This window comes from Gobio gobio (assembly GCF_949357685.1).
Source record: "Gobio gobio genome assembly, chromosome: 15".
NCBI lineage: Eukaryota > Metazoa > Chordata > Actinopteri > Cypriniformes > Gobionidae > Gobio > Gobio gobio.
The window spans coordinates 8,124,762-8,151,594 of NC_137108.1; the positions used below are offsets into that span (position 1 = coordinate 8,124,762).

At 37.1% G+C, this 26,833-nt stretch overlaps 1 protein-coding gene across 2 annotated transcripts in view; it reads right to left on the reverse strand.

Annotated features, from left to right (window-relative positions):
* Positions 1-2,723: 2,723 nt before the first annotated feature.
* ttk (ttk protein kinase) overlaps positions 2,724-26,833 on the reverse strand; it is a 42,669-nt gene continuing 18,559 nt past the window's right edge. Inside the window, exons 14-25 of one of the 2 annotated variants that reach the window (XM_079836456.1) lie at positions 19,769-19,905; positions 19,532-19,662; positions 19,304-19,433; positions 12,735-12,827; positions 12,485-12,642; positions 12,243-12,394; positions 7,925-8,049; positions 7,764-7,835; positions 7,471-7,647; positions 7,207-7,297; positions 5,352-5,434; positions 2,724-4,367 (exon numbers count right to left, since the gene is read on the reverse strand). In XM_079836456.1, coding sequence (XP_079692582.1) covers positions 4,284-4,367; positions 5,352-5,434; positions 7,207-7,297; positions 7,471-7,647; positions 7,764-7,835; positions 7,925-8,049; positions 12,243-12,394; positions 12,485-12,642; positions 12,735-12,827; positions 19,304-19,433; positions 19,532-19,662; positions 19,769-19,905 — 1,433 coding nt within the window. In that variant the 3' untranslated portion in view covers positions 2,724-4,283. Of the gene's footprint in view, positions 4,368-5,351; positions 5,438-7,206; positions 7,298-7,470; positions 7,648-7,763; positions 7,836-7,924; positions 8,050-12,242; positions 12,395-12,484; positions 12,643-12,734; positions 12,828-19,303; positions 19,434-19,531; positions 19,663-19,768; positions 19,906-26,833 lie in introns of both variants that reach the window. The other variant, XM_079836455.1, reaches the window with a different exon arrangement.

A 26,833-nucleotide genomic window follows, 5' to 3' on the forward strand; every position in this document is an offset into this window, starting at 1 on the left:
GATTGGCTGAACGCGTGGGAGGAGTTTTGATTGACACCGTACGTAACACACGTACGTCTACCTAGACCTGTGTGATCAATCTCGTGTTAAAAAGGCATCTATCTGTCATAAGCACCCAATGTAAACACTGGAATATTAATATTACACATTTAAAATTGGTTTCTATTAAGTTATATTATTTTCTACTTATATAGTAATATTTTATAGAAATATTTATAGTAATGGTAATATTTCTAATATAGTAATATTTTATAGAAATATTTTCTACGCACCTAAATTTGTTTTGATTAAGTTATTTTCTACTCATTATAGTCATTTAGTAATATTTCATATATATAATATCAATATTTTATAGAAATATTTATCGTAATAGTAATATTTGATAGAAATATTTATAGTAATATTTTTATAGTAATATTTTATAGAATTATTTATCGTAATAGTAATATTTGATAGAAATATTTATCGTAATATTTTGATAGAAATATTTATTGTAATATTTTTAAAGTAATATTTGATAAATATTTATTGTAATAGTAACATTTTATAGTAATATTTTCAACATATCTAAAATTAGTTTCTATTGAGTTATTGTTTCTACTCATAGTAATTTAGTAATATTTTATAGAAATATTTATCGTAATAGTAATATTTTATGGAAATATTTATAGTAATATTTTATAGAAATATTTTCTACGCACCTAAATTTGTTTTGATTAAGTTATTTTCTACTCATTATAGTCATTTAGTAATATTTCATAGATATATTTATTTTAATAGTAATATTTTATATAAATATTTATCGTAATAGTAATATTTGATAGAAATATTTATAGTAATATTTTTATAGTAATATTTTATATAATTATTTATCGTAATAGTAATATTTTATAGAAATATTTATCGTAATATTTTGATAGAAATATTTATTGTAATATTTTTATAGCAATATTTGATAAATATTTATTGTAATAATAATATTTTTATAGTAATATTTCATAGAAATATTTATCGTAATAGTAAAATTTTATAGTAATATTTTCTACATATCTAAAATTAGTTTCTATTGAGCTATTGTTTCTACTCATAGTAATTTAGTAATATTTTATAGAAATATTTATTATAGTAATATTTTATAGAAATATTTATCGTAATAGTAATATTTTATGGAAATATTTATAGTAATATTTTATAGTAATATTTTCTACACATCTAAAATGTTTTTCTATTAAGTTATATTATTTCTACTCAAAGTAATTTAGTTATATTTTATAGAAATATTTATTTTAATAGTAATATTTGATAGAAATATTTATCGTAATAGTAATATTTGATAGAAATATTTATCGTAATAGTAATATTTGATAGAAATATTTATCGTAATATTTGATAGAAATATTTATTTTAATAGTAATATTTGATAGAAATATTTATCGTAATAGTAATATTTGATAGAAATATTTATCGTAATAGTAATATTTGATAGAAATATGTATCGTAATAGTAATATTTGATATAAATATTTATCGTAATATTTGATATAAATATTTATCGTAAATGTAATATTTTATAGAAATATTTATTGTAATATTTTTATAGAAATATTTATCATAATATTTGTATAGTAATATTTTATAGAAATATTTATCAAAAGTAATATTTTTATAGTAATATTTTCTACACATCTAAAATTAGTTTCTATTAAGTTATATTATTTCTACTCAGTAATTTTGTAATATTTTATAGAAATATTTATTTAAATAGTAATATTTAATGGAAATATTTATCGTAATAGTAATATTTTATAGAAATATTTATACTAATATTTTATAGAAATATTTATTGTAATAATTTTATAGTAACATTTTATAGAAATATTTATCGTAAAATATTTTTATATATATGTTTTATAGAAATATTTATCGTAATAGTAATATTTTATAGTAATATTTTCTACACATCTAAAATAAGTTTCTATTAAGCTATTATTTCTACTCATAGTAATTTAGTAATATTTTATAGTAATAGTAATATTTGCTAAATATTTTCTACACATCTAAAATTAGTTTTCCTGCTTATTTTCTAATTTAGTAATATTTCTATTGAAATATTTTATAGTAATAGTAATATTTTCTACTCGCTAGTTATTTAAGGTTAAAGGTATTATATTTTAACATCATTTTGATCTATATTTATCAATTTATTTAATAGGTCTTTTAATATTTTAAAATCTTAATCTTAGAAATATTTGTTTAACCCTTAATCGTCCCTTGGGGTCCAGCTGACCCCACTGGCCCTTTCCTCCATTTTTTAAAAGTGTTTCCTTCATCTCAGGGCCATGAGACTCGGTGACTTTTCCTAAATAATCTATCTAAACATGCACAAAAAATCTGGGCTTGATTTGGTTGTTCTAAAGGCGTGTAAAAAAAAAATTACCGTTTAAGTCCCTCGGGGTCAGATTGACCCCACATTGAAAATGAATGGGAAAGTGTAAAAAATAAAAAAATGTCACTTTCTGCATAAACACAAAGTAGAACGAACTTTCTGTCTCATACACAAACACACACACACACACACAAACACACACGCACGCACGCTATATAAATCTGAAAATTTCCACATTTATATCAAGATCTGGTCCTAGAGCATAAACACAAAGTGGAACGAACTTTCTGTCTCATACACACACGCACACACACACACACACACACACACACGTGTGTGACTGCAACAGAGAGCATTTTTATAGAAACTGGCAAATAAAATCAACAAAACTGGCATAAATCTGAAAAGATTCCATACATAAATGAAGGACAAATACTAGAGCACAAATGCAACATGGAACAATCATGAGAAAGAGAGGGAAAAGGGCAAATAAAAGAAAGATGAAAGGCAGCTTAACTTTTGCATAACTTCCCTATGGACCTCTATTGGATAATGTGGTCATTGCACTCTCTTTCTCTTTAACTATAATTCCTAAAGTTTTTCCACAAACCTACAGATGGCGGTATTCTATCCCTAACACATAGAGCAATGTCCAAAAACTATTTATATTTATTTAAGATCATCATTCAAGTGATTTTTTCATAAAAAAATAATTTTTAATGAGCCAATTTATGACATAGTTAAGTATTTGTGCAGTAAATAGGTAAAAAACTACCAAATACCCACAAAAACACAGCATAAATGTATAGTTGAGAAGTAAATAAAGAAAATGATATATAGTTTTCCTTGTAAATCTATCTGACCCCAAGGGACTCAAACGTAAACCCTACTTGAGGGGCGATTAAGGGTTAAATCACATTTTATTCATTTATTTTAATCTAATCGATTGTTTATTTTAATCTTATTGATATAAGTTCTCTTCTTTACACCCAGTTTGAAAACACCTGACCTAGATTTTGGGTCATGACAAAAGTAAATCAGCCACAATTAAGTAATCGTAACAGATTAAGCATAATTTGAGTTTAGAATATTACAATTCACAAAAAACCTTGACAAATAAATCCAGAATATTTGACCTTAATCTAAAAAGTACGTTTATTATTTAGGAAGTACTTTTTCTTGCATAAATGTGTTAATATTTTGTGTACATTATTAAACGTGAAAGCATATTAGTTTGTTTTCTTTAATCACAATAACACAAACTTCTAAAATGCTTTTGTTTCAAACTAAACATTTCTGGGGGAATATGGTTTCAGTCATTATGGTTTTGATGTCCACAACATCCCTTTCCATCCCGTTTTTTGTAATATTTCAATGACATCACACAGGAAGTGACATAATGTTTGGTGGGAGAACAACAGTATAAACAGAACCCCTTCTCCTGGAGGCATTCATTCAAGACTCTTAATGCAAAATCAACCAATTTCTATTTTAATGGAAATCCATAGTGGTGATGATACAGAAGCCTGAGCATGCATTCTGATGAAGTAGTGTCACACTAAAATGACTTTAAGAGATATTAAACGCACTGAAGAATGAGATGGCAGTGAAAACAGGTCAATGCGTCATATTGCAAAATTCACAAAGTAGAATTACTCCCAACTTGGGTACGAATAAATACTACATTTGGAAAATCCCTGACAATGTAGGTTTTATTTTATCATGTACACTTTCTTAAGATTACATTGTGGTGAAATAAAATCAGAAACGGTTAGGTAGAAATGGACAACGAGCAAGCATTTGTGTAACGCATCTAGAACAGAGTGTGAAGCCAGAGCTCAAAGCTGCCAGCTTGTGTGAGGTGAGAGTCCTGCAGGCTTCATCATGTCCTGTCCTCGTCACTTCCACAGGGTCTGACTGGAGGTTTTCACACATTCAGAAACATCTAACTTCCTCCCACTGTTGCACATCTTGGCCAGGTTCTGCAGCGGTAAGTAAAGAAAGACATTCAATGTAAATGCTGAATATGTTTGCTTAAAGGTCACCTAAAAATGAACATTTCCTGATTATTTACTCACCCCAAGACTATCCTAGATGTATCAAGAGAAATCAAGGTTTTGGAGGAAGTGAACGGGTCTCACAGTGGACCATTTTTGACAGTCCAAAATCCATATGTAGGCAGCTTCAAAGAGCTCCAAACGACCCCAGACGACAAATAACGGTCTTCAACTTAAAGGAACACTCCACTTTTTTTGAAAAATAGGCTCATTTTACAAGTCCCCTAGAGTTATATAGTTGAGTTTTACCGTTTTTGAATCCATTCAGCCGATCTTTGTATCTGGCGGTAGCACTTTTAGCATAGCTTAGCATACATCATTGATTCTGATCAGTCCATTAGAATCTCATTCAAAAAATGACCAAAGACACTTTCAACATTTTTCCTATTTAAAACTTGACTCTTCTACAGTTACATCGTGTGCTAAGACAAACTGAAAATGAAAAGCTGTGATTTTCTACACCTATATGGCTAGGAACTACTTTCTCATTCCTGCGTAATAGTCGCGGATCTTCGCGGCCGTACCATGGCAATGATATTACAGCGCCTGAAAGTAGCCCCAGCTAGGTAACTTTCAATGTGACCGGCACTAAGTTCGTGTAGTTGCAGAGAAAGTTTCAGGCTTGCAGCCGACAAATTGTGTTGTGGATTTACCTCTGTGATTAGCCATGGTTCTGTGTGTTGTAAAGGGCTGTGATAGTAAGTCGAAGGTGTAACTACCACCATATTTCACAGAATACCAACGGATCATTGCACCGCTGCAGCCATGGTACGGCCGCAAAGATCCTCGACTATTACTCAGGAATGAGAGCGTAGTTCCTAGTCATATAGGTGTTGAAAATCGCAACTTTTCATTTTCAGTTTGTAAAGGTCTAGCAACACACATGATGCTGTTTGAACATTGACTTACACTAGCAGCTCTTGCGATACTGTTGGGAGACTGAAGAGCCGCCAGTTCATTGAGGATTCTCTTCAAATCATTGCCAGACGGTTCTGCTGTAAATGACAGTAAAATAACAATATTACATTCCTATGAGGATGAGACTGATAATTAATACATATAAAGATGCACCAAGTAATATTTAAAACAAAAGAAAAGTTTTACATAGAAAGAAAGAAATGGTATTGAGAAATATCAGTTAATTAATCTGTTTAATTTCAGATTAATATATTCTGTTTTTTCCACCTCTGCGCATTACGTAATCACATTCTTGCGAAGGTGGTTCGGGTTGATCAGATTGATTTTCTTGGCTGTCATTATCAGACTCTGGCTCAAACTGATACGTCAAAGTGTTTACAGCGCCTCGGGAAGCCAATCACAACAGACCGGCTGACCAATCAGAGCAGACTGTGCTTTTCAGGAGGCAGGTTTTAAAGAACGGAGTGTCTATTTACAACAAGTGCTATTCACACTAGCTCCGCCTTACAATGCCCGGTTGGGCCAAACAAGATTAAAAAAAAGACGCGTATAATTAAACGTCTTCAGTGGCACAGTCAGTAGAGCGTAAAGCTCGTGGAACAATGAATTGATGCGATCGACCCGGGTTTGAATCCGCCTTTTGCCGAACTCGCTCTTCTCCCTTTTCCCATCACATATCAATCGGAAAGAGATTCAAATTTTATGAAAATTATGAAAATGTTTTAAAAGCTCAAATAAATTGCCTAACGAAATGTTTAATAATAATAAAAGTATTTATTGGGTAAGGTTAGGGAGGGCTTTTATTATCCCATTAAGGCGGCATCCATTTAATCATTTTAATAAATATAATCTTTTACACTCTATGTTATTATTGCATCCAGTTAATGTACAACAATACTGAGGTGCAAATAGTATGTATCTGTTAAAATAAAGTATAAATAGCATCTAATTACCATTTACACATATTGCAAAGAACTACTACTTTTACATGGTGTAAATAGAATCTATCACTATTTTCACTTAGTAAATAGCATCTACAGCTATTTGCACTTAGTGTAAATAGATCAGGTATGATGCACACCTTTTGATATTTAATAAAATAAACAGTCCAATCATGAAAAAATGGATATGCATTATTTCACTAGGATACTGTTTGAGCTCTTACACAAAATATGCTGGATTTAAATGCATCATAGATAAACACTGATGAGAATATTGCTTGAGAATATATTTAGAGATAATATTAGAGATTATATTTACGACAAATTATTATTATTTATGCGTTGCTATTGACGACGGCCATTATAGGGAAGTAAATCCCACAGAATAGAATCTAGCTTTAATCTAGCTGCTTTATTTATTTGTTGTTTGTTGATTTCCAAATATAAAACTTGTTGAAATGTTTTCAGTGCGTGCATCTGTTCTTTTTGAACACTTTCATCTCATTTTAACAAAACCGTGATAATATTGATAACCGTGATTATTTGGGTCACTATAATAGTGATGTGAAATTTTCATACCGTTTCATCCCTATGTGATCGCAACATTTTGCAGCTGCCATTTTTACGCATTGGTACAGTCGGAATCTTGTAATTACGGTAATTCCATCTTGAATGTACTTTAAAATACTACTTTATCATGGTTATATGAGCAGACATTTTTGATTTAGGGAATAAATGAATTGTGCGGCAAATATGCCTGCAAACAGGCTAAATCTACAATATCATTGATGTCAGCGAAATCCGTGTTGTATCAACCAGAAAAAAAATATTTTAAACAACTTCTGATTAGCAACTGCTTTCAGTAAACATTCGCTAGTCTGTTGTTTCCGTATATTAGCACGTACCTGAATCAGGTGCAGATTGCAGTTGCAGGTATGGATGACTGAGGAGTTCTGCTATGGAAATCCTTTCTCTAGGATTGCGAACTAAACACCTCTGAAATTAACAGACAGACGCACCAATAATGCAATTATTTCCAATCATCAGAGTAAGAACATTTACATGACGTGAGCAAATCTCTTCACTCCTGTTTACATGTGATCAAGTTTAAATCACAATATCTCTTATATGATCACATTATGGTGCATGTCAACAAACATTCTGCACACCTTAAGCACATCAAGTAGGTCCTTTTCTGGAAAATCGGGGAAGTCGATCTCATGGGACGGGTCTATGATGGCATGGATTTTGCTTATCTGATTGGTGATGTTCTGGAATGGAGTCTTTCCATAAGTCATACAATACAGGATACATCCCAGAGACCACACATCCCCTTTAGCACTGATCTGTAGATGGTAGAGGAAAGAATGATAGGATCAGACTGTATAATCTACCGTTATACACTACATTAACATCAGAGCTGATAAGGACTTTGAGGCACTAAAATATGAACTCTTCTCACCTTTGACCCAGGCTTTCCATTGGAGGACGTGTCTTTAATGGCCTCTGGTGGCATGTAGTTTAGAGTTCCCACCTGACGGACATTATAAAAACAAGTAAATCTAAGTAGAACAGACCAGAAACAACATTTCTCTCCAGATCACAGTTCAGTTCCAACCCAACCTGCGAGTCCTTCATGATGCTGGTCACGTCAGGTTGAATACGGTTGGCGATTCCAAAGTCTATCAGTTTCAGCGAAGCATCCACAATCACAAAATTAGCTGGCTTTAAATCACTGTGGATGATACCTTCGAAAGAAAAATGCAAAGAAATTAATTTTAAAAGGTGATAAATAGATCTTTACATTTAGTATATAAAATACGAGTGGTGCTTTTCTATGAAAAACTTGACAGACACTATGTCACGCTACTGTGCATAGACATCATTTTCCCATGTCGGTTAATTAGGTTTTAGTCAGTGCAGTTTGCAGGCACACAGAAAGATTCAGGAGCAGTTATCTTAGTTTATACAATCTGGATGCTCAGAATTACTTTGCATGTTTTACACAGTTTATACAGGTAAGGTAATCTCTGTTCATATTTACATTTAGTCATTTAGCAGACGCTTTTATCCAAAGCGACTTACAAATGAGAGCAAAAGAAGCAACTAGAACAGTCAAGTGCAACAGTATGCAAGTGCTGTAACAAGTCTCAGTTAATCTAGCACAGAACACACAGGACAGAATTTTATTTAGTTTTTTTTATTTTATAAATTAGACAGACAGAAAATGAATAGAATGATAAGTGCTATTCTTGATTGGTCAGGTGCTGCTGGAAGAGATGTGTCTTTAGATGTTTTTTGAAAATGGCTACAGACTCGGCCGCACGAATTGAGATAGGCAGGTCATTCCACCAGGTGGGGGCGGTCCAGGAAAAGGTCCGTGAGAGTGATTTCATGCCTCTCTGGTATGGCACCACGAGGCGTCCTTCACTGGCAGAACGTAAGCTCCTGGAGGGTGTGTAAGTCTGAACGAGCGAGTTTAGGTATCTTGGTGCAGAGCCAGTGGTTGCTTTGAAGGCAAGCACCAGTGCCTTGAATTTGATGCGAGCGGCTATTGGTAGCCAGTGCAGACTGATGAAGAGACTGATGAGGAGACTGATGAAGAGAGGCGTGACGTGTGCCCTCCTCGGCTCATTAAAGACCACCCTCGCCGCTGCATTCTGGGTCAGTTGCAAGGGTTTGATAGTGCATGCCGGCAGGCCAGCTAGAAGAGCATTGCAGTAGTCCAGTCTGGAGAGAACGAGAGCTTGGACCAGTAGTTGTGTGGCCTGCTCTGATAGGAAGGGTCTAATCTTCCTAATGTTGAATAGTGCAAATCTGCAGGACCGGGTTGTTGCAGTGATGTGGTCAGTGAATTTTAGCTGATCATCAATCACAACTCCAAGGTTCCTGGCTGTCCTGGACGGAGTTATACATGCGCTGCTACACACACGCACAGATGGCATGCGCGCGCCCTGAAGCCAGATCACTATCACTTGCGTCCTCACAAAACGTTGTCAATTGTATGTGTTTTAAGGCCTGCCCGTTTGAACATTGAAGTGATTTTAGACCATTGGATGAGTATTATGTTGAACTAACACCTGATATATTGTGACACACGAACACTCATACAGACATTAGCTCGCACAATGCTATCACACGCAGGGAGGAGCGCAGAAACTCAACACTGTCCTGTGATTTATCACTAAAGTAGCTTAGTTAGAAACTCAACCGTTATAGCGTAGATTCGTCTACCTTTGAAGTAACTACAAATAGGGCTGGGCGATATATCGATATAAAAAATATATAGATATATTTTTAGACGCGATATGGAATTAGACCATATCGCATATATCGATATAGTTCAAATTTGCGCTGCTCCCCGCGCCACCGCCCCTCCTCTTCGAGGGGGGGAGGGGGCAGGCACAGAGCCACTCTTCAACAAACATGGAGGAAGCAACTACGTCTGCGGAGCGCGCGGAGGAATTGGTTAGTAAAAGAAAAAGCAGTGGCTCAGTAATTTGGAGATGGTTCGGATTCAAAGTATCAGATGAGCAACAACATCACGTTATTTGTAGGGAGTGCAATAAACAAGTTACAGCCAGGGGTGGAAGCACTACAAATCTTTTTCACCACCTAAAACAGTGGCACAAACTGCAGTACGAAGAGTCTTTGAAACTGCACGCTGCAGAAGCCACAGCCGCAAGCCATCGACAACCCGAAAAAGCCCCGAAACAAAGCTCACTGCAAACTTCATTTTCCCGCAATGTGCCTTATGAAAAGAAAAGTGTCAAGTGGTGTACTATAACTAAAGCGGTGTCCTATCACATTGCTAAAGATATGGTCCCCGTTGCAACTGTGGAACAAGTCGGATTCCAAAAGCTACTGAAAACTATGGACCCGAGATATGAGCTTCCCAGTCGCAACTACTTTGCACGAGAAGCACTGCCACAAATGTACACTGAAATCAGACAGAGCCTTGCTGACCGGCTCGCTAACGTGACCCAGCGATATGTGGTCGAGCAGGACGTGTGAGCCTTACATGAGCGTGACAGTTCACTTCATTCAAGACTGGGAGATGAAAACAACAAGTTATTTCCCAAGTTATAAAATCTGTTATTGGATTTTAATAAGCCATTTATAGTTGTAAAACAAACATTTTTTGATATTGTACTTCTCATATAAATATATTTATTTCGGAAAAAGATTGGCCTATTTTATTTAAATGTGCACCTTATGGAGCTTTGATTCCAAAAAAGGTACTCCTGTCCTATTGTTATACAGTATTTATTTTACATTTTATTGTTTTTTGAACAGCTGAGCACTTAATTATGAACCAGGTGAAGAAACCGGTTTACTATTTATTCATTTGATTTTGCAACTGTTCACTGAAATGGCCGGTTTCAATAAAACTACTTGTGACGTCATATTTGGCTTTGACTTTGACTGAACATTTGCTCTCACTTTGCGGAAAAAATATCGGAATATAGATCGTATATCGATATTCAGCCTAAATATATCGGGATATGACTTTTTGTCCATATCGCCCAGCCCTAACTACAAACCACAGCTTCATAATTAAAGGTGCTCTAAGCGATGTCACACGTTTTTTAGGCCAAAACATTTTTTGTCACATACAGCAAACATCTCCTCACTATCCGCTAGCTGCCTGTCCCCTGAACACACTGTAAATAAAAACACGGTCTCTGTAGTCAGCACAAGCTGACTACAGCTGACTACTGACTACAACAAAAACAAACTTGGGCAGTCTGGACAACGAAACATAATAAATAGTGCTCCAGCCAATAACCGACAAGAATGATTTGGGGGTGGAGGTTTGGAGATAGTGCGCGTGCACATGAAGGGGCGTGTGTAGAAGAGAGAAGCATAAAGAGGGACATTCGAATTATATGATTTTGATATGGCCGACACAAGACCAAAGAGACCACGTTCTGATGAACAACTTGCAACGAAAAGGGAAAAGGCGAAGGAACGCGCAAAGTCCCGAATTTACATCGGAAAAGCCTTCGAAAGATGGCAAGAACTCCGGCGGCAGAAGGGCTTCCAATCAGGAAGTGTGGAACTTGTGTAACTTTTTTAGTTTATTCTTAGCTAAAAACACTTAGTTCTTTCAAAAATATATGTGCTCATTAATGTATATTTACTTCTTTCAAGTAATAAATTAAAGTATTCTCGTAAGTTTATAATATGCCATTGAAAATACATACAGGTAATGGGTTTGAATGCAGGTCGCCATGTTGCCCCTCCATCTTGAAAGTACATCAGCCAAAGAGGGACATACCCGTGAATTCAAGCTTAGCCTTTCGCATTTTAACACTCGATGGCACCGTGTCCAATGTGGACGAGGTCGAACTGGAAGCCATGTTAATCTTGGACTAAATCGGCCACCGTAGGAGTTAAAACGAAATCGGAATTGAGAGGAAGAGAAACTAATATTCACTGGATGGTCATATACCTTTTCACCGCTAGATGGGGGAAAATATCCCACAGTGTAGCTTTGATAAAGACGGTATGACTAACTCACACACACACACACACACACACAATCACACTCTCATTAATGCATTCAAATAAGTGTAATGTAGGCCTACTGTGCTAATTTATCTGTATCTGATGTACAACAGAAATCTTTAAGAAATGTTATGACCCATAGACAATAACTGCTGAAAGTGAGCGGTTTCCTTCAAGTATTTTCACTAAGAAATGCACTTTCATTAGAAGAAAAAAAATCCCACCTTTAATATTTTGTATACAAGAGAGGTAATAGAGGTAAAATATTCAATTAATCGAGATTTTGATTTTAGGTCAATTCGTTCCAGCCCTAAACTGTAATATTCAACGTAATCACCCAGCCATAATGTGAACGGCCCTGAATGCTTTGCTGAAAAGTATGAGATATAGTAAAAGTGATGGTTTAGCGAGTGTGAGAGGAGATGGTCACCATGTTTGTGGATGGTGTGCACAGCCTCCAGCATATTCCTCCAGTAGCATTTCCTATCCAGCGGGTTGACGGACTTGCGGTTGCGTAGCCAGGTGTTGAGATCCAGGTGGCCACACTCCATGAGCATGTAGATGTAGCTGTTGGTGATCTCACTGCAAGGAAGCAGGAACACAGCTCATCACACCAGAACTGAAGGCATTTACATTGTTTTCCACACACTGGTCAATCACAGACACACTTACTAGTCATAGAGTTTGATGATCTGGTCACTGTACTGTTGAAGATGATTCAAGTGCTCGATCTCATTCTTATAGCTCTCCACTGCCTGCGCATCAGCCTCCTCCAGATTCACATATTTCACAGCGTACACATGCTTCTTATGGTCAAAAACCTGATAGACCTAAAAAATAAATAATAATAATTCTTTCTGTTACCCACAATTGATCGTATGAAATGTAAAATTATACACTCAACATGTCATTTCTTTCATACCTTACTGGATCCGCCTCGACCGATCATCTTGAAGATGAAGAACTGTTTGCCTTTGATTGTGATGGATTCATTTGAGAAAGCAGAGGAGGGCGTCTGAAGGGTGAAAGAATGTTACAAAATGAATTATAGATCACACAGGAAGTGAGGCAGAAATGAAGCCGAGGGCAACATAATACCCACACTTCTCATTTATCCGCCTGACTCCATTCTGGCATGTAAAACTCAATTTTCATGATCCAATCCATTCTTGATGGATAAAGTCAGGTCTCTATGGCAAGCTAATTAGATTTTTAATCACTCCCCGAATATGAATTTTTGATATCAACAATTACCTTTTCCATTAGTTACAATGGAATTCTTGATATCAGGAATGTATTTTTCCTATGAAAAATGTATATTTTAGACGCAAGTAATTACATTTCCACTAGTCAAAAATTACAAAATCACTCATGAAAAAATTATTCTTGATATTAAAGAATTAATTTCAGCTAGTAAAAAACATAATTCTTGATATTTGCAATTGCATTTTCACTAGTTAAATACCACAATAATCTGCCTTTCAAAGGCAATTACAGAAATCAATAAGTTCTTGCTACTGAAAGCTGAAATTTCAGTTGTGCATATATCCAGGAGTTTTCACAGGTAAAACTGCTAATTTTTTTTAATCAATAACCAAGTTATTAACTAATAACTAAGACTAGTCTATAGGGCTGTAAAATTAAACATTTAATTTCTAATATTTGTCGAATTTAAAAAAAAAAATGCACATTCAAATGGCGAAAATGGGCAACCTGTTGGACGGCGTATTCATTCAGACACGGAGCAGTGCAGAAGAAGGCAATCAGAGCTTTGGAGCATGAGATGGATATAAATTAAAGATTTTAGATACGCTACCTGCTGACGAAAATCCTCTCAGTTGGTGGCAAAAATCATGTGGTATAATGTTATATGTATCCATATATTGCGCAGCTGGCAAAGACATACTTGATCATACATCAGCAAAAAACGCTCAGCCCTTACTGCAGGTCAAGTTGACCGTTTGGTGTTTTTGACCAACAACATGTAGATGTTTAGTGATTGGAAATGGATTGTTTCTGAATGTCCGTTTGCCATTTTGTCTGTTGAAGCGTGTTTTCTTAGGTTACTGATGCACTTGCAGTTTTATGCACTATTGTTACCTAATTTTCCTTACATGCATTAATGAAATTATATTTTATTTAAATAACAATTGTTTGAAAAGTCATTTAATTTCAATAAAAGATGCGATGCTTGATTTGGTTTACATTTGCTCGTTACACTCGCTTGCGCCCTCTTGTGGGCAGAGGAGACAATACTTTTTCCCTCTAACATGAAGTATTGCCTTTAGAATCCGAATAATTCGAATTTTGATAATATTGAAGAAAGAATTTCGAATTTAGCTTTTCAGCCATTTTGACCGCCCTACTAGTGTCAATGTCAGATTCTGCTAGTAACAAGAAAGCCATTTCATCCATTTTTATAAGTAAAAATTCAATTTCTGAAATCAAGAATTTGCAATGCAACTAGTGGAAATGTAATTGCTGAAAAATTGCAAATTCATATACAGACAAATTGGCTTCCAAAGGTATTGGGGTATCACTTTACTTAAAGCCTTTATATATAATACATTATAAAAGTAGGTTTTTTTGTAATCAGGGTATATACAGAACTTCTTAAGTTGAATTTAATACCTTTTACTACCTTTTTTAATACCTTCAAAATATTTTTTAATACCAGCGCGACTTCAAGCTGCAACTATAGTAGCGTAAACGAAATATCTTTCCAAATGGAATAACATATTGCATCACAATGTAACGAGGTCATGATAACTTAAAGGTCCCATGGCATTAATTTTTCATTTTATGAGGTTTTTCAACATTAATATGAGTTCCCCTAGCCTGAATATTGTCCCCAAGTGGATAGAAATGTTGATCGGTGTAAAACCGAGTTCTGGCTGTCTTTCTCTGCCTTTGAGAAAATGACAGGCCAGACTAGCCAATCCTGAAGTCTCCTGGTTTGACGTCCAAGCAGGAACGGTTTCCTCCCTTTCCTCCGCCCAGAGAATCTGGCACGCCCATGCAAACGCTCAAGTCGAGAGATCATTGCTTGTGAACGAGTGAACGCTGGCAGTTTCTCAGTGTTTGGATGTCCAAATGAAAACACAAGTCTTTTTTCAGTTCCTTCTGATCTGTGATCAGTGATTTCTGATGTGTAGCTAATTATTTATTATTCGTGCACATGCAGCGGCTTCTCTATCTCCCGACAGAACGGTGTTTTCTATCTTGTGAGTCAGTGTTTTTGTACGTCCTCGTCGCGTCTATCGGTTCTAAAATGTGCATACAGTCGTGAGTTTCTGCTCAACATCAGCAGAGTAACATCTTTAGAGATAAACCTCACACACGCCGAAGCTCGGGCTGCACTGGCCGGTGGCCTTCAACATCCCCGACCCCCAGTACTGCATCTGGCCCACAGCGGAGGCACCAAACGCGGCGCAAGATTAAGCAGAAGGGGGGTAAGCGTGAGGGTATTCGGGCTAGCCAGCCTAGCCCCACAATAAACTGGATTACATTCGATTACTGCTGTTGTGTCTTTGTTTGCGCTGTGTACTCAACGCGCGTCACTGACGCTTTTATTTTATTTTAAAAATAATGCTATTATCAACACTTACTTTTAACTCATTCATCTCGACAGCTGTAATGGTACTTTGCATGTGTTACAAAGTTGGTAATAATGATGAAGACGGACTCGGTGTGACTGGGACTCGTGTTAATTCAGAACTCTCAGATACAAACACAATAAACTCGCGCTGACTGACAGCGCTCTCATAACTCAGTAGTTACTATAAATAACTTTGTTAGCAATCGCTGAGCTCCTTCTCTGGTACATTAGTGATGTCCGGTTCGCGAACGATCTTTCTTTTGAACCGGTTCTTTTTAGTGAACCGAATCAGTTCACCAAATCGGACTGAATCGTTCTAAACGTTTCGCGTCTCCAGTCAGCGCTGATCCATAATTTACTAAAGTTACTAACTTTCTGACATGAGTGACAGTCCCTCTGACTAGAAATAGACTAATAACCTGAAGTATATGCTGTAACTACAACAGTTCAGACATGCTGAGAACTGATGAGAAGTGAACTCAGGTCCATCCGTCTCTCTGGCAGCAGCTCGTGCCTCATAGACCTCGTTAAACCACGCCCCCTCCGCTCATTTAAAATGCAAAGATGTCAGCCAATCACAACAGTGGGCGTTTTTACTGAAGTCTCACAGCAGACACGCCTCTTGAAGCAGGGCATTCAGCCACAGGGCAAACAGCAATATAGAAAAAATGCCTTTTATTTCTAAATTATGACATTTTATGATGTACAAGTCATACTAACAATATAAGTACACCTCAGGAAATATTATAAAATAATAGAAAAATGCCATGCCATGGGACCTTTAACATCAACTGCCCACAGAGATGAGAATAGAAATAAAGAAAGAAGAGGAAGGAGACATCTTCTTCATAGTTCGTGCAGTGTACAGAGGGAAACGAGAGCAATTTTCACGGCGCAATATAGATTTTTTCTTCTTTTTCGTTTTAAATCATGAAGGCCAGTCAGTGGATATCACACAAAAACGCAATGTGCGCGAGAGTCGGTGAAGTCTCAAACCTGGTCAATTATTCACTACAGAAAGTGAAAGTAAAATCTGACAAGCTTTCGGCGCATATTCTCACAGAGACAAGAGATATCTCGTTATTTATATAAATCTGCTTTAACATATGCTGATAACGTATAGCCTATAACTGTCTGAATTTATATTCTTAATATTTCTCTTGTGGCCCATATTGTGAAACAAATTAGAAGAGAAGTATAGGCCCATTTCGTGTTAAACAAGTTATTTTTGAAATAAAGCTGCTCTTACTTTCTGATAATACTGATATTATTGTAGTGTTCTGACATATTATAGACTGATAATCATTTTAATTATAGGCCTATAATTCCTTGTTTAATTGGGCAAAATGTATTTAAATAATGAGGAGTAAGCTAATCTATCTATTATTTTATTATGCAGCATGTCGGTTGTGTAATAATAATAATAATCATTTATATACATATATTGTAAATGCTAAATCTTCACTCATACAGTGAGCAGACAAGTCGCGCTCGACGATCCGAGCCATGGTGTGAGCACATAAACCGTGAGCTTTGGCTTTACATCGCATGCGATCTACGAGTTATCTACGAGTAGATAACCTTGCTGAAATTGCACAGTGTATGCCCAGTTTTAAGCAACTTGCATATTTCGAAACAGCTCTTCAATGCCATCGTTCAAATTGAAAGAGTGGAAGAGTGTTTAGTTGCAAGGTCTAAACACCACAGCTCGCAATGTAACGTTAGCGTTGGTGATAAGGCATAGCGTCTGCTGTCTGACGTCTGTCACGCACCTGTTGATGATGCTGCTAGGACTAACGTTAGGCTACTGCTGACTGCAGTGGTTTGAATCGGGAGAGCAGTCGGGGTTGAGGGCAAAGCAGTGGAGGTTGAGGTTGTTGATGCATTCGTAGCGCAGAACATTGATATGGGAAGCTGCTCGCTACGTCTGCGCATCCTAGCTTGGTGGCTATTTGATTACATATGCGATTTGACGCCATTCACCCCTACCCAGGTTATATTAATTGTCTTCTTGCAGACGTGGCAATAAGCTTCGCGGCTGTTGCAAACTACTGGCCTAAGCCAGTCTTTAAGTCTTTAAATCGTGAGTCCTCCAGCCAGAGGTCCGAAAACTTGCATTTCCCCATGCTTTAATTACGGAATTCAAGCGAGCACGCGTACATGTTTGTCAGCAAGCCTGCCGGGTAACGTTACCCAGTTTGTTTCAGCGCGCGCGAATGAACACCACCTCACATGATATCGTGCAGGTCCTACTCTCAACATATAAATAAATCCACGCGAATTTTAGAAAAAAAAAAAAGTCCTGTACTTAACACAAATTGAAAATGTATCTAAAAGAAATTGGGCTCGAAAATGTAATACCTCGTCAGATGACGTTTACTACTTTTTACTACTTTTTAATGCCCTTAATTTTGGCTAATTTAATTTACTACCTTTTACAACCCCGCGGACACCCTGGTAATGTACCTTATAGTGCATTGGATTATGCTCATCTGCACTGCCGACTGTATTTACAGTAACAATGTTTACATTTGCATTTTGCACCGTACTTCTAACTGGAATATGCAACCACTTCCACTGCACTTTTACACTTTCTTTCGGATAGCTCTGTCCATAATTTATTGTACTAACTTAATCCACTGCTATATTCCTCATATTAGCCTAACATATTATTGTATACTTCTAACTGTAAAATTCTGTTCAAGTAATAACCGTCTGTATATTTATTCATAGTACATAGTCACCTGTAAATTCTGTTTATAGTAATAGCCATCTGTATATTTATTCATAGTACATATTCACCTGTAAATTCTGTTTATAGTAATAGCCATCTGTATATTTATTCACTGTATATATTCATCTGTAAATTCAGTTCTACTTATAGTAATAACCATCTCTCTACTTATACATATTTATATATATTCAGAACATTTTTATGTCCTGCACTTACGCAACCATTGTATATATCCTGCACTTGCTGCTATTGCACTTCTGGTTAGACCTAAACTGCATTTCGTTGCCTTGTACTTGTACTTGTGTAATGACAATAAAGTTGAATCTAATCTAATCTAATTGCATTATCTCATGAATAATTATAACCAGTTATAATACATTATAATATTTATGTTACGTCTTTAGACAGTATTAATGCATTAAAACAAATAACAAAAACTTTCAGATGTCAAAAGGATGTTCCTTTCTGAATCTGCAAATATTATAATATATTAAATAATTTTTTTTATAATTACTCACCCTCATGTTGTTCCAAAACCATAAGACTTTCGTTCATCTTCGGAACACAAAGATATTTTGAATGAAATCGGAGCGCTCTCTGACCCTCCATAGACAGCAATATAATTAACACTTTCAAGGTCCAGAAAGGTATGAAAGACAGTTAAAAATGTGATTCCAGTGGTACACCCTTAATGTTATGAAGCGAGCACACTTTTTGTACACACAAAACAAGCAAGAGTTGTACGGCAGAATGGCGGCTCACCATTGCCATGAAGCAGGGACGTCATAAAATTAAGGTTGAACCACTGGAGTCACATGGACTATTTTAATGATGTCTTTACTTCCTTTCTGGGCCTTGAAAGTGTTCATTAAATTGCTGTTTATGGAGGGGTCAGAGAGCTCTTGGATTTCATCAAAAATATCTTCATTTGTGTTCTGAAGATGAACGAAGGTCTTGCGGGTTTGGAACGAAATGAGGGTGAGGAATTAATGACAGAATTTTCATTTTTGGGTGAACTAACCCTTTTATCTGCTCTGCTTTCTTTGTTATCCAAACCAAAATATTAGTTTTTTCTCTTTTTAGTTGATAAGCATGATCATCTCTCTATAATACATTTGTGTGCCTGTTTCATGTTTTGCAGATACGTAACCCTCTTTACCTGTGATGGCTGCTGGATATAGGACACCTGGCTCTGAGGAGTGCAGGGCAACTGAGCGTGACCCATTTTCTGTGCTGTCGATGGAACGGACACAATCACCGGCCGCTGCTTTACCACAGGAGTGACGAAACTATTGAACGAACGGAAAGCATGGTTAAAGGGTTAGGCTCACTTTAACATTAAGAAATCAACACCACATCTGATCCAGGTGTTCTGCTGTGTTATTACCTGTTTGCATTGGGGTCTTTGTAGTTGGGAGTCTGGCAGCTGAAGGAGGGGTGTAATCTAGGAGGCGCAGGTGTTCTCATAGCATGAAGTGCGGATGAAGTGGAAACGGGGTCTGCAGGAGGTTTACGATCCTGAATAGAACCACACAACAGATTGATCATGAGCCGATCCCAGCTGAGTCTGCTCTGTAATCATTCGAACTCTGGTATTCAACAGAAGCGCGAGCTGTAATCAGACCTCTGGAGATGCATGTTTGTTAATGACAGCAGGAATCTTCCATTCTGATGAAGTCTCCTTGAGAAGGGGCTTTCTCTGCTCCTCAGGAACCTTCGTTGGATTGTCTTCATCCACTTTGTTACTTAGTGCTACATTTTCTGCAAAACCGAACCATTTCAGTATCATTCTTTTTTCACTTTAACACTAGAACATCCTCAAAATATTAGTTTTTGTTAAATATTTCCATTGTCTTGTAGGTGTAGGGTTAAGGCTGATTCACATTGCACTGACAGACGCAACCAATGCAGACAATCACCAGATTATACTACGTCATTTCTCAGACATTCCCCGACCCGATAAACTGATTTAACATGTTCAACAGGCAAAAACAAGCACCGACCAAATCCAGAGGTAACATACTGACTTATGACTGGTTTTATGGTCCAGGGGGCGTATTACAGAAACATCTTAACTTTAGAATCCTATCTTATCTGTTTGTTAACCAAGGCAATTTCAGTTTAGGAAAAAAGCCATTACAGAATGACAGGGTTCCCACTCTTTCATGAACACCAGATTCAAGGACTTTCAAGGACTTTTTAAAGCACCTTTTATTTTAAATCAAGCACAATAAATACGATAAAGGTGGGTGTGTTACTGCTAATATATCAAATACCTACTGTACCTGTGTCTATCATTAATGCAGTAACGCTAAGGCAACTACAATTTCCAATTGGGAACATTTCCAATTTTACAAAATTCAATGAGGAAAGAGGCTGATGTACAAGAGCAAGCGAGTTTTAACGAGAGATGCAGTTTGCAGCTCTCCTTTTCCTGCTTTTACCATTTATTTCACACTAGTTTTAGTTTTCTTTTTTATAAATCATTACTTAATTAAAACATCAAAATATAGGAGATAATATTGTATACATGAATTTTCCAATTAAATAAAAAGATATGGACAAGTTGGTTGATAGGCATTAAAGGTCCCATGGCATGAAATTTTCATTTTATGAGGTATTTCAACATTAATATGAGTTCCCCTAGCCTGAATATTGTCCCCAAGTGGATAGAAATGTTGATCGGTGTAAACCCGAGTTCTGGCTGTCTCTCTCTGCCTTTGAGAAAATGACAGGCCAGACGAGCCAATCCTGAAGCCTCCTGGTTTGACGTCCAAGCAGGAACGGTTTCCTCCCTTTCCTCCGCCCAGAGAATCTGGCACGCCCATGCAAACGCTCAAGATCATTAACGTTACTTGTGAACGAGTGAACTGGCAGTTTCTCAGTGTTTGGATGTACAAATGAAAACAGAAGTCTTTCTTCAGTTCCTTCTGATCTGTGATCATTGATTTCTGATGTGTAGCTTATTATTTATTATTCGTGCACACGCTGCGGCTTCTCTCTCTCCCGACAGAACGGTGTTTTCGTGTTTTCTATCTTGTGAGTCAGTGTTTTGTACGTCCTCGTCGCGTCTATCCGTTCTAAAATGTGCATATAGTCTTTTCTGTTTAACATCAGCAGTAACATCTTTAGAGATAAACCTCACACACGCCGAAGCTCGGCCTTCAACATCCCCGACCCCCAGTACTGCATCTGGCCCACAGCGGAGGCACCAAACGCGGCGTGAGATTAAGCAGAAGGGGGGTAAGCGTGAGGGTATCTGGGCTAGGCTAGCCAGCTTTCCCCACAATAAACTGGATTACATTCGATTACTGCTGTTGTGTCTTTGTTTGCGCTGTGTAAGTTACTCAATGCGCATCACTGACGCTATTCATACGATTGGAACATATCTAGAAATAATGCTTTAATCAAACTTACTAACTCGTTCATCTCGCTGTAATGGTACATTGCATGTGTTACAAAGTTGGTAATAATGATGAAGACGAACTCGGTGTGACTGGGACTCGTGTTTATTCAGAACTCTCAGATACAAACACAATAAACATCGCGCTGACAGACAACGCTCTCATAACTCAGTAGTTACTATAAATAACTTTGTTAGCAATCGCTCCGTCTCCGTGATGTCCTGTTCGCGAACGAATCATTCTTTTGAATCGGTTCTTTTTAGTGAACCGAACCAGTTCACCAAATCGGACTGAATCGTTCTAAACGGTTCGCGTCTCGAGTCAGCGCTGATCCATAATTTACTAACTTTCTGACATGAGTGACAGCCCCTCTGACTAGAAATAAACTAATAACCTGAAGTATATTCTAGTAACTACAACAGTTCACCCTGAACTGAGACATGCTGAGAGAACTGATGTGAAGTGAACACAGGTCCATCTGTCTCTGGCAGACTCGTGCCTGCTCGTGCCTCGTTAAACCACGCCCCCTCCGCTCATTTAAAATGCAAAGATGTCAGCCAATCACAACAGTGGGCGTTTTTCCTGAAGTCTCACAGCAGACACGCCTCTTGAAGCAGGGCAGTCAGCCACAGGGCAAACAGCAGTATAGAAAAAATGCCTTTTATTTCTAAATTATGACATTTTATGATGTAAAAATCATACTAACAATATAAGTACACCTCAGGAAACACTATAAAATAATAGAAAAATGCCATGCCATGGGACCTTTAAAAATATGCTAAATTATTTATTAAATCACCTGTACATGTACCTTTTTAAAAATCAATTTAAAGGCTTTTAAGACCTGCACATATTATATTTAACAGATATAATTGCTGCCGCAATAACGGCCCATTTCAAATGTTTACGTACTTTTCTTCTTTTTATTTTTTGAGCGGTGATGAAATATTGCTCTTGTAAATACTTGCCAGAATTTCAGTAATTAAAGTCTAGATTTTTAAAATGCATCCAAATTACAGCAAAGCGCAACCGTATGGTGGCTCTGCAGGGGTCAAAAAGGATATAAACAGTGAATTTTGAAGAGATCTCATCTTGAAAACTCAGAGATGTGGATTCGGACGCCAATTAAATGACCACACGACCTTGGTGTTTGTCAAAAAATAAATAAAGTAATAAAGTAATTCGGTCGGGGATTTTTACGCGGGTGGTGGGAGAAAAACACTGACATTCTGGATTCGGGTGGCAATAAAAAAAATCACTAGCTCCTGTAAATGATGAAAATACATTATGACCCCACGAGAAACAATTACCATTCGAATAGGGCTTTTGACAGTAGATGGAGCTTATGGAACAGCCGGAATATATTGAAATGGCTTCCTCCCGTAATGCTGTTTTGTTCTGGCTTTGGCAGCGCATGAAAGCCAATTTTTGTAATAGCACCATGCTACTCTAACAAAATGCAGTTCATGTTTAATTCAAGCACTTTTAAAGCTACACTGTGTGATATTTTCCCCCATCTAGTGGTGAAAAGGTATATGACCATCCAGTGAATTTTAGTTTCTGTTCCTCTCAATTCCGATTTCGTTTCAACTCCTACGGTGGCCGATTTAGTCCAAGATTAACATGGCTTCCAGTTCGACCTCGTCCACATTCGACACGGTGCCTGTGGGATATTCTGTGCGCAGTGGGATGGTTGGAACTCAACTGGCCTAATTATTCGGCTAGAAAGAACTGCAGCTAATCCAGAGTGAACTTTGATGATAGTAATGTTTATGCAGTCATCCAATTGCAAGGCAAATAAGGATGGTAAATATACATACACAGTTAAGAACTGTATAACTATACTTATAAGTTACATTTGTATAATGTAACCGTAAACCAGAGCTTATTGTACCATATATAGGCGCTAAAGGCAGCTGCATTAAAAGGAGCGGAGCTGCCGCTGCTAACAAGCGGTGTCCGGTTACAAAAGTGTGTGCGGCGCTTTAACGTTAGCACTGCAGTGCGCTCTGTATAACAATTGTTAATATGCCGATCAGACCTGATACATATTTCCATCAACATACATTACAAGCAAATATTTTCTATAAACGAATAAACATTGTTGATAACAAAATAACTGAATGATTATTCAAATAGGTGTGCATTACGCTATTGTATGTTGACACAAAAATACTTCTGAGGTGACATCAACTGAATTACGCGATGACACACTCTGAAACACATCTACAATAAAAATAACTATTATTACTCACGGAGTTATTAACGCACAGAAATACCACACAAGGAAAAACAGACTTTTGAGGAATAAACAAGCCAGGAAAACTCAGTATAACTGTTACTGGACGCTGCTGAGATGAAAACTCTCTGCACATGCACCAGACAAGTCTGAACAAATTGACGCGCACATGCGCGAGGCAGAGAATTTTGTACAGTGCCATCGAGTATTAAAACCGGTTAAAACGCGAAAAGCGAAGCTTGAATTTACGGGTATGTCCCTCTTTGGCTAATGTACTTTCAAGATGGAGGGGCAACATGGCGACCACCGTTAGATCCCATTACCTTATGTATTTTCAATGGCATATTATAAACTTACGAGAATACTTTATTACTTGAAAGAAGTAAATATACATTAATGAGCACATATATTTTTGAAAGAACTAAGTGTTTTTAGCTAAGAATAGACTAAAAAAGTTACACAGTGTAGCTTTAAGGACCTGTTTGTTTTCAAGTACTTTCCAGGCCTTGAATCCATGTGTCTGAAATTCAAGAACTTTCAAGAAGTGTGGGAACCCTGGAATGACATTTCTTAAGTGCATAATCTTATTTTAACTATGGATAGGAAACGGGTATGACAGAAGCATCCTAACATCCTAGACAAAAAAAATCCTAAAAGCTGTCTTAAGTTTAGGACAACCCCACTGGTGTCCTAACTTCAAACCTTTTGGAAATCCAACGGTAAAAATCACAGTACAAAAATCCTTTTTCGAGAGAGCGTTTCAGTTATTAATTATACAAGACATAGAGCAGAGACGTTTGATGGTGGAGATACTTTTGGAGGGCCCAGAGCATGTGCTACGCTTTGATGATAAAATACTCGTAAATAATTACAGACTCCCACGACACATGATTTTGCAGTTAGTTGATGAATTGCGACCAACATTACAGAGGCCAACGAGCCACCTCGGAGCATAACCGCTCATTCTTCAAGTGACTAACGCCTTACTTTAGTTACTAACTTTTTTTTGTTGTTGTTGTTGCTAAAGGCGATTTAGAAAACAGGCTTTAACTTTTCAAGGGAGCTCATCAAAATTTCAAATCATTGCCACACTGAAATTAAAAGCCCGCCATTGTTTCGCCATTTTGATTTTAGGTTTACCTCAGAAGCAGTTTGCGCGTTGTTGGTTGCTTGGTAACAGACCTGACAGTTCATTACCGAACTCGATGGAGCGGATTAAGATTTCCTAACAACAGATAAAATGAGATTTTTTAAGCTAGGATAAGAACCCTAAATCAAGTTAAGATTTGTTTCTGTAATACGAAATTGTGAAAAATCCTAAATTAACTTATCATATCTTAAGTTAAGACCTAAAATAGAAAGTTTCTGTAATATGCCCCCAGGGTCACATATTTCTCTTCTTCTTAATTGGACAGCAGTAATGTCTTGGAACTTGACAAATATGTATTTAAATATCACTGAAAATATTAACACATTGAAACGATCTTAAGTATTAAGGAGATTGCAGGATTGCACTAATGACAAAATACAAAAATTGAGTCTGGTGTAAACATCACTGAAGTCTACCTCAAACTCAATTGTTGTGAACTTTAGGCCAGTTATACGCAGATCTTCAGTGATTTAAAGGGGTGGTAAACCACGATTTCACTATTCTAACTTTAGCTAGCGTGTAATGTTGCTGCTTTAGCATAAACAACATCTGCAAAGTGACAACGTTCAAAGTTTAAGGCAAAGGGAGATATTTGCTTTTAAAGAAATCAATTTCTAAGAACTACAGCAAACGGCCAGTAGGGACTACACACATTCCTTCAGGGTTGGTGACATCACCAGGCTCAATATTTACATAAACCCCTCCTCCGAGAATATTAAATAAGGGGGGGGTGAGGCCATTTTGTATCGTGGCGCTGTTGTGGTATAGTAGGCTGGAGTGTTGTTGCCGCGATGCCGAGGAAACGCTGTTATTTTCATCCGGATTGCAGGTCTGGGGTACTTGCTCTGTTCAGCCTTGCGTGCGTTGCAGAGCGTTTAACATACAGCATGTTATATGCACGTGTGCATGAGACAGAGGGGAACAGGCGCGTGCGGGGCTCCCGCAGCACATTTCACGGAGGAAAACTTCCACAATCTTCGCGAGTTCAATGCCGGATTTGCACAACGTCAGCTGCGTGAGACAAACACTGCCAGTGCGTGGATGCACGACGCGCGCGCGCTGCACATTTTACGGAGGAAAACTTCCACAATGTTCGCGAGTTCAATGCAGGATATGCACAACGGCTTGTCCTGAAAGCTGGATTTACAAACAGAAGCTGTTTACGGGCCACAACCTGTAAGTCTGATTTATTTTTCATCGATGTGTTTTCCTGTAATAGGTTGTAGCAAGGAAGTAAACAGATGACAACACTGTTCTGCAAACCAGTCTGTTAAATGCTCATTCATACTTAACGTTATCCGACGAACACCTAACGTTACAAACACTAACGTTAAAATCTCAACAGCGAACCTGACATTAGTGTAAATGATTCTTTGATTAGAGCTTTTATGTATTGTTTATCTACAGGCATGCTCAACATGGTTCTGTGTGTGATTTGGCTACAAGTAAAGCCAGTGTTTAGTGTTCGTTTTGGGTTAATAGTTCTTGCGACAGATATTTGGCTATAATCGTTCTAAAAATACAAAAGTGCCATTCAGTAGCGATCACTATAGATCCGCCATCTTTACTCTTGAGGACTGAACAGGTTCTGCCGATCATCTTCACTAAAATGTTCTGGGTCTGATTCGGGCTCAGATTGGGATGGTTTTATTGACGCCATTGTTTCTAATACTGACCAAAGCACAGCCTCCGGTAAAGGTAAGGGGCGTGACATTTCCGATAAACGTGCACTGTGGTTAGCGAATCACAACACACTGGGCCAGCTAACCAATCTGAGCCTATTGCGTATTTTTGAGGGACTGGCTTCATACAACCCGGAAAGCATCAGACCGTTTTACAAGGAGGGACAGAGCAGTGTAGAATAAAGGTCAAATATATGAAAAATAATTTTAAAAA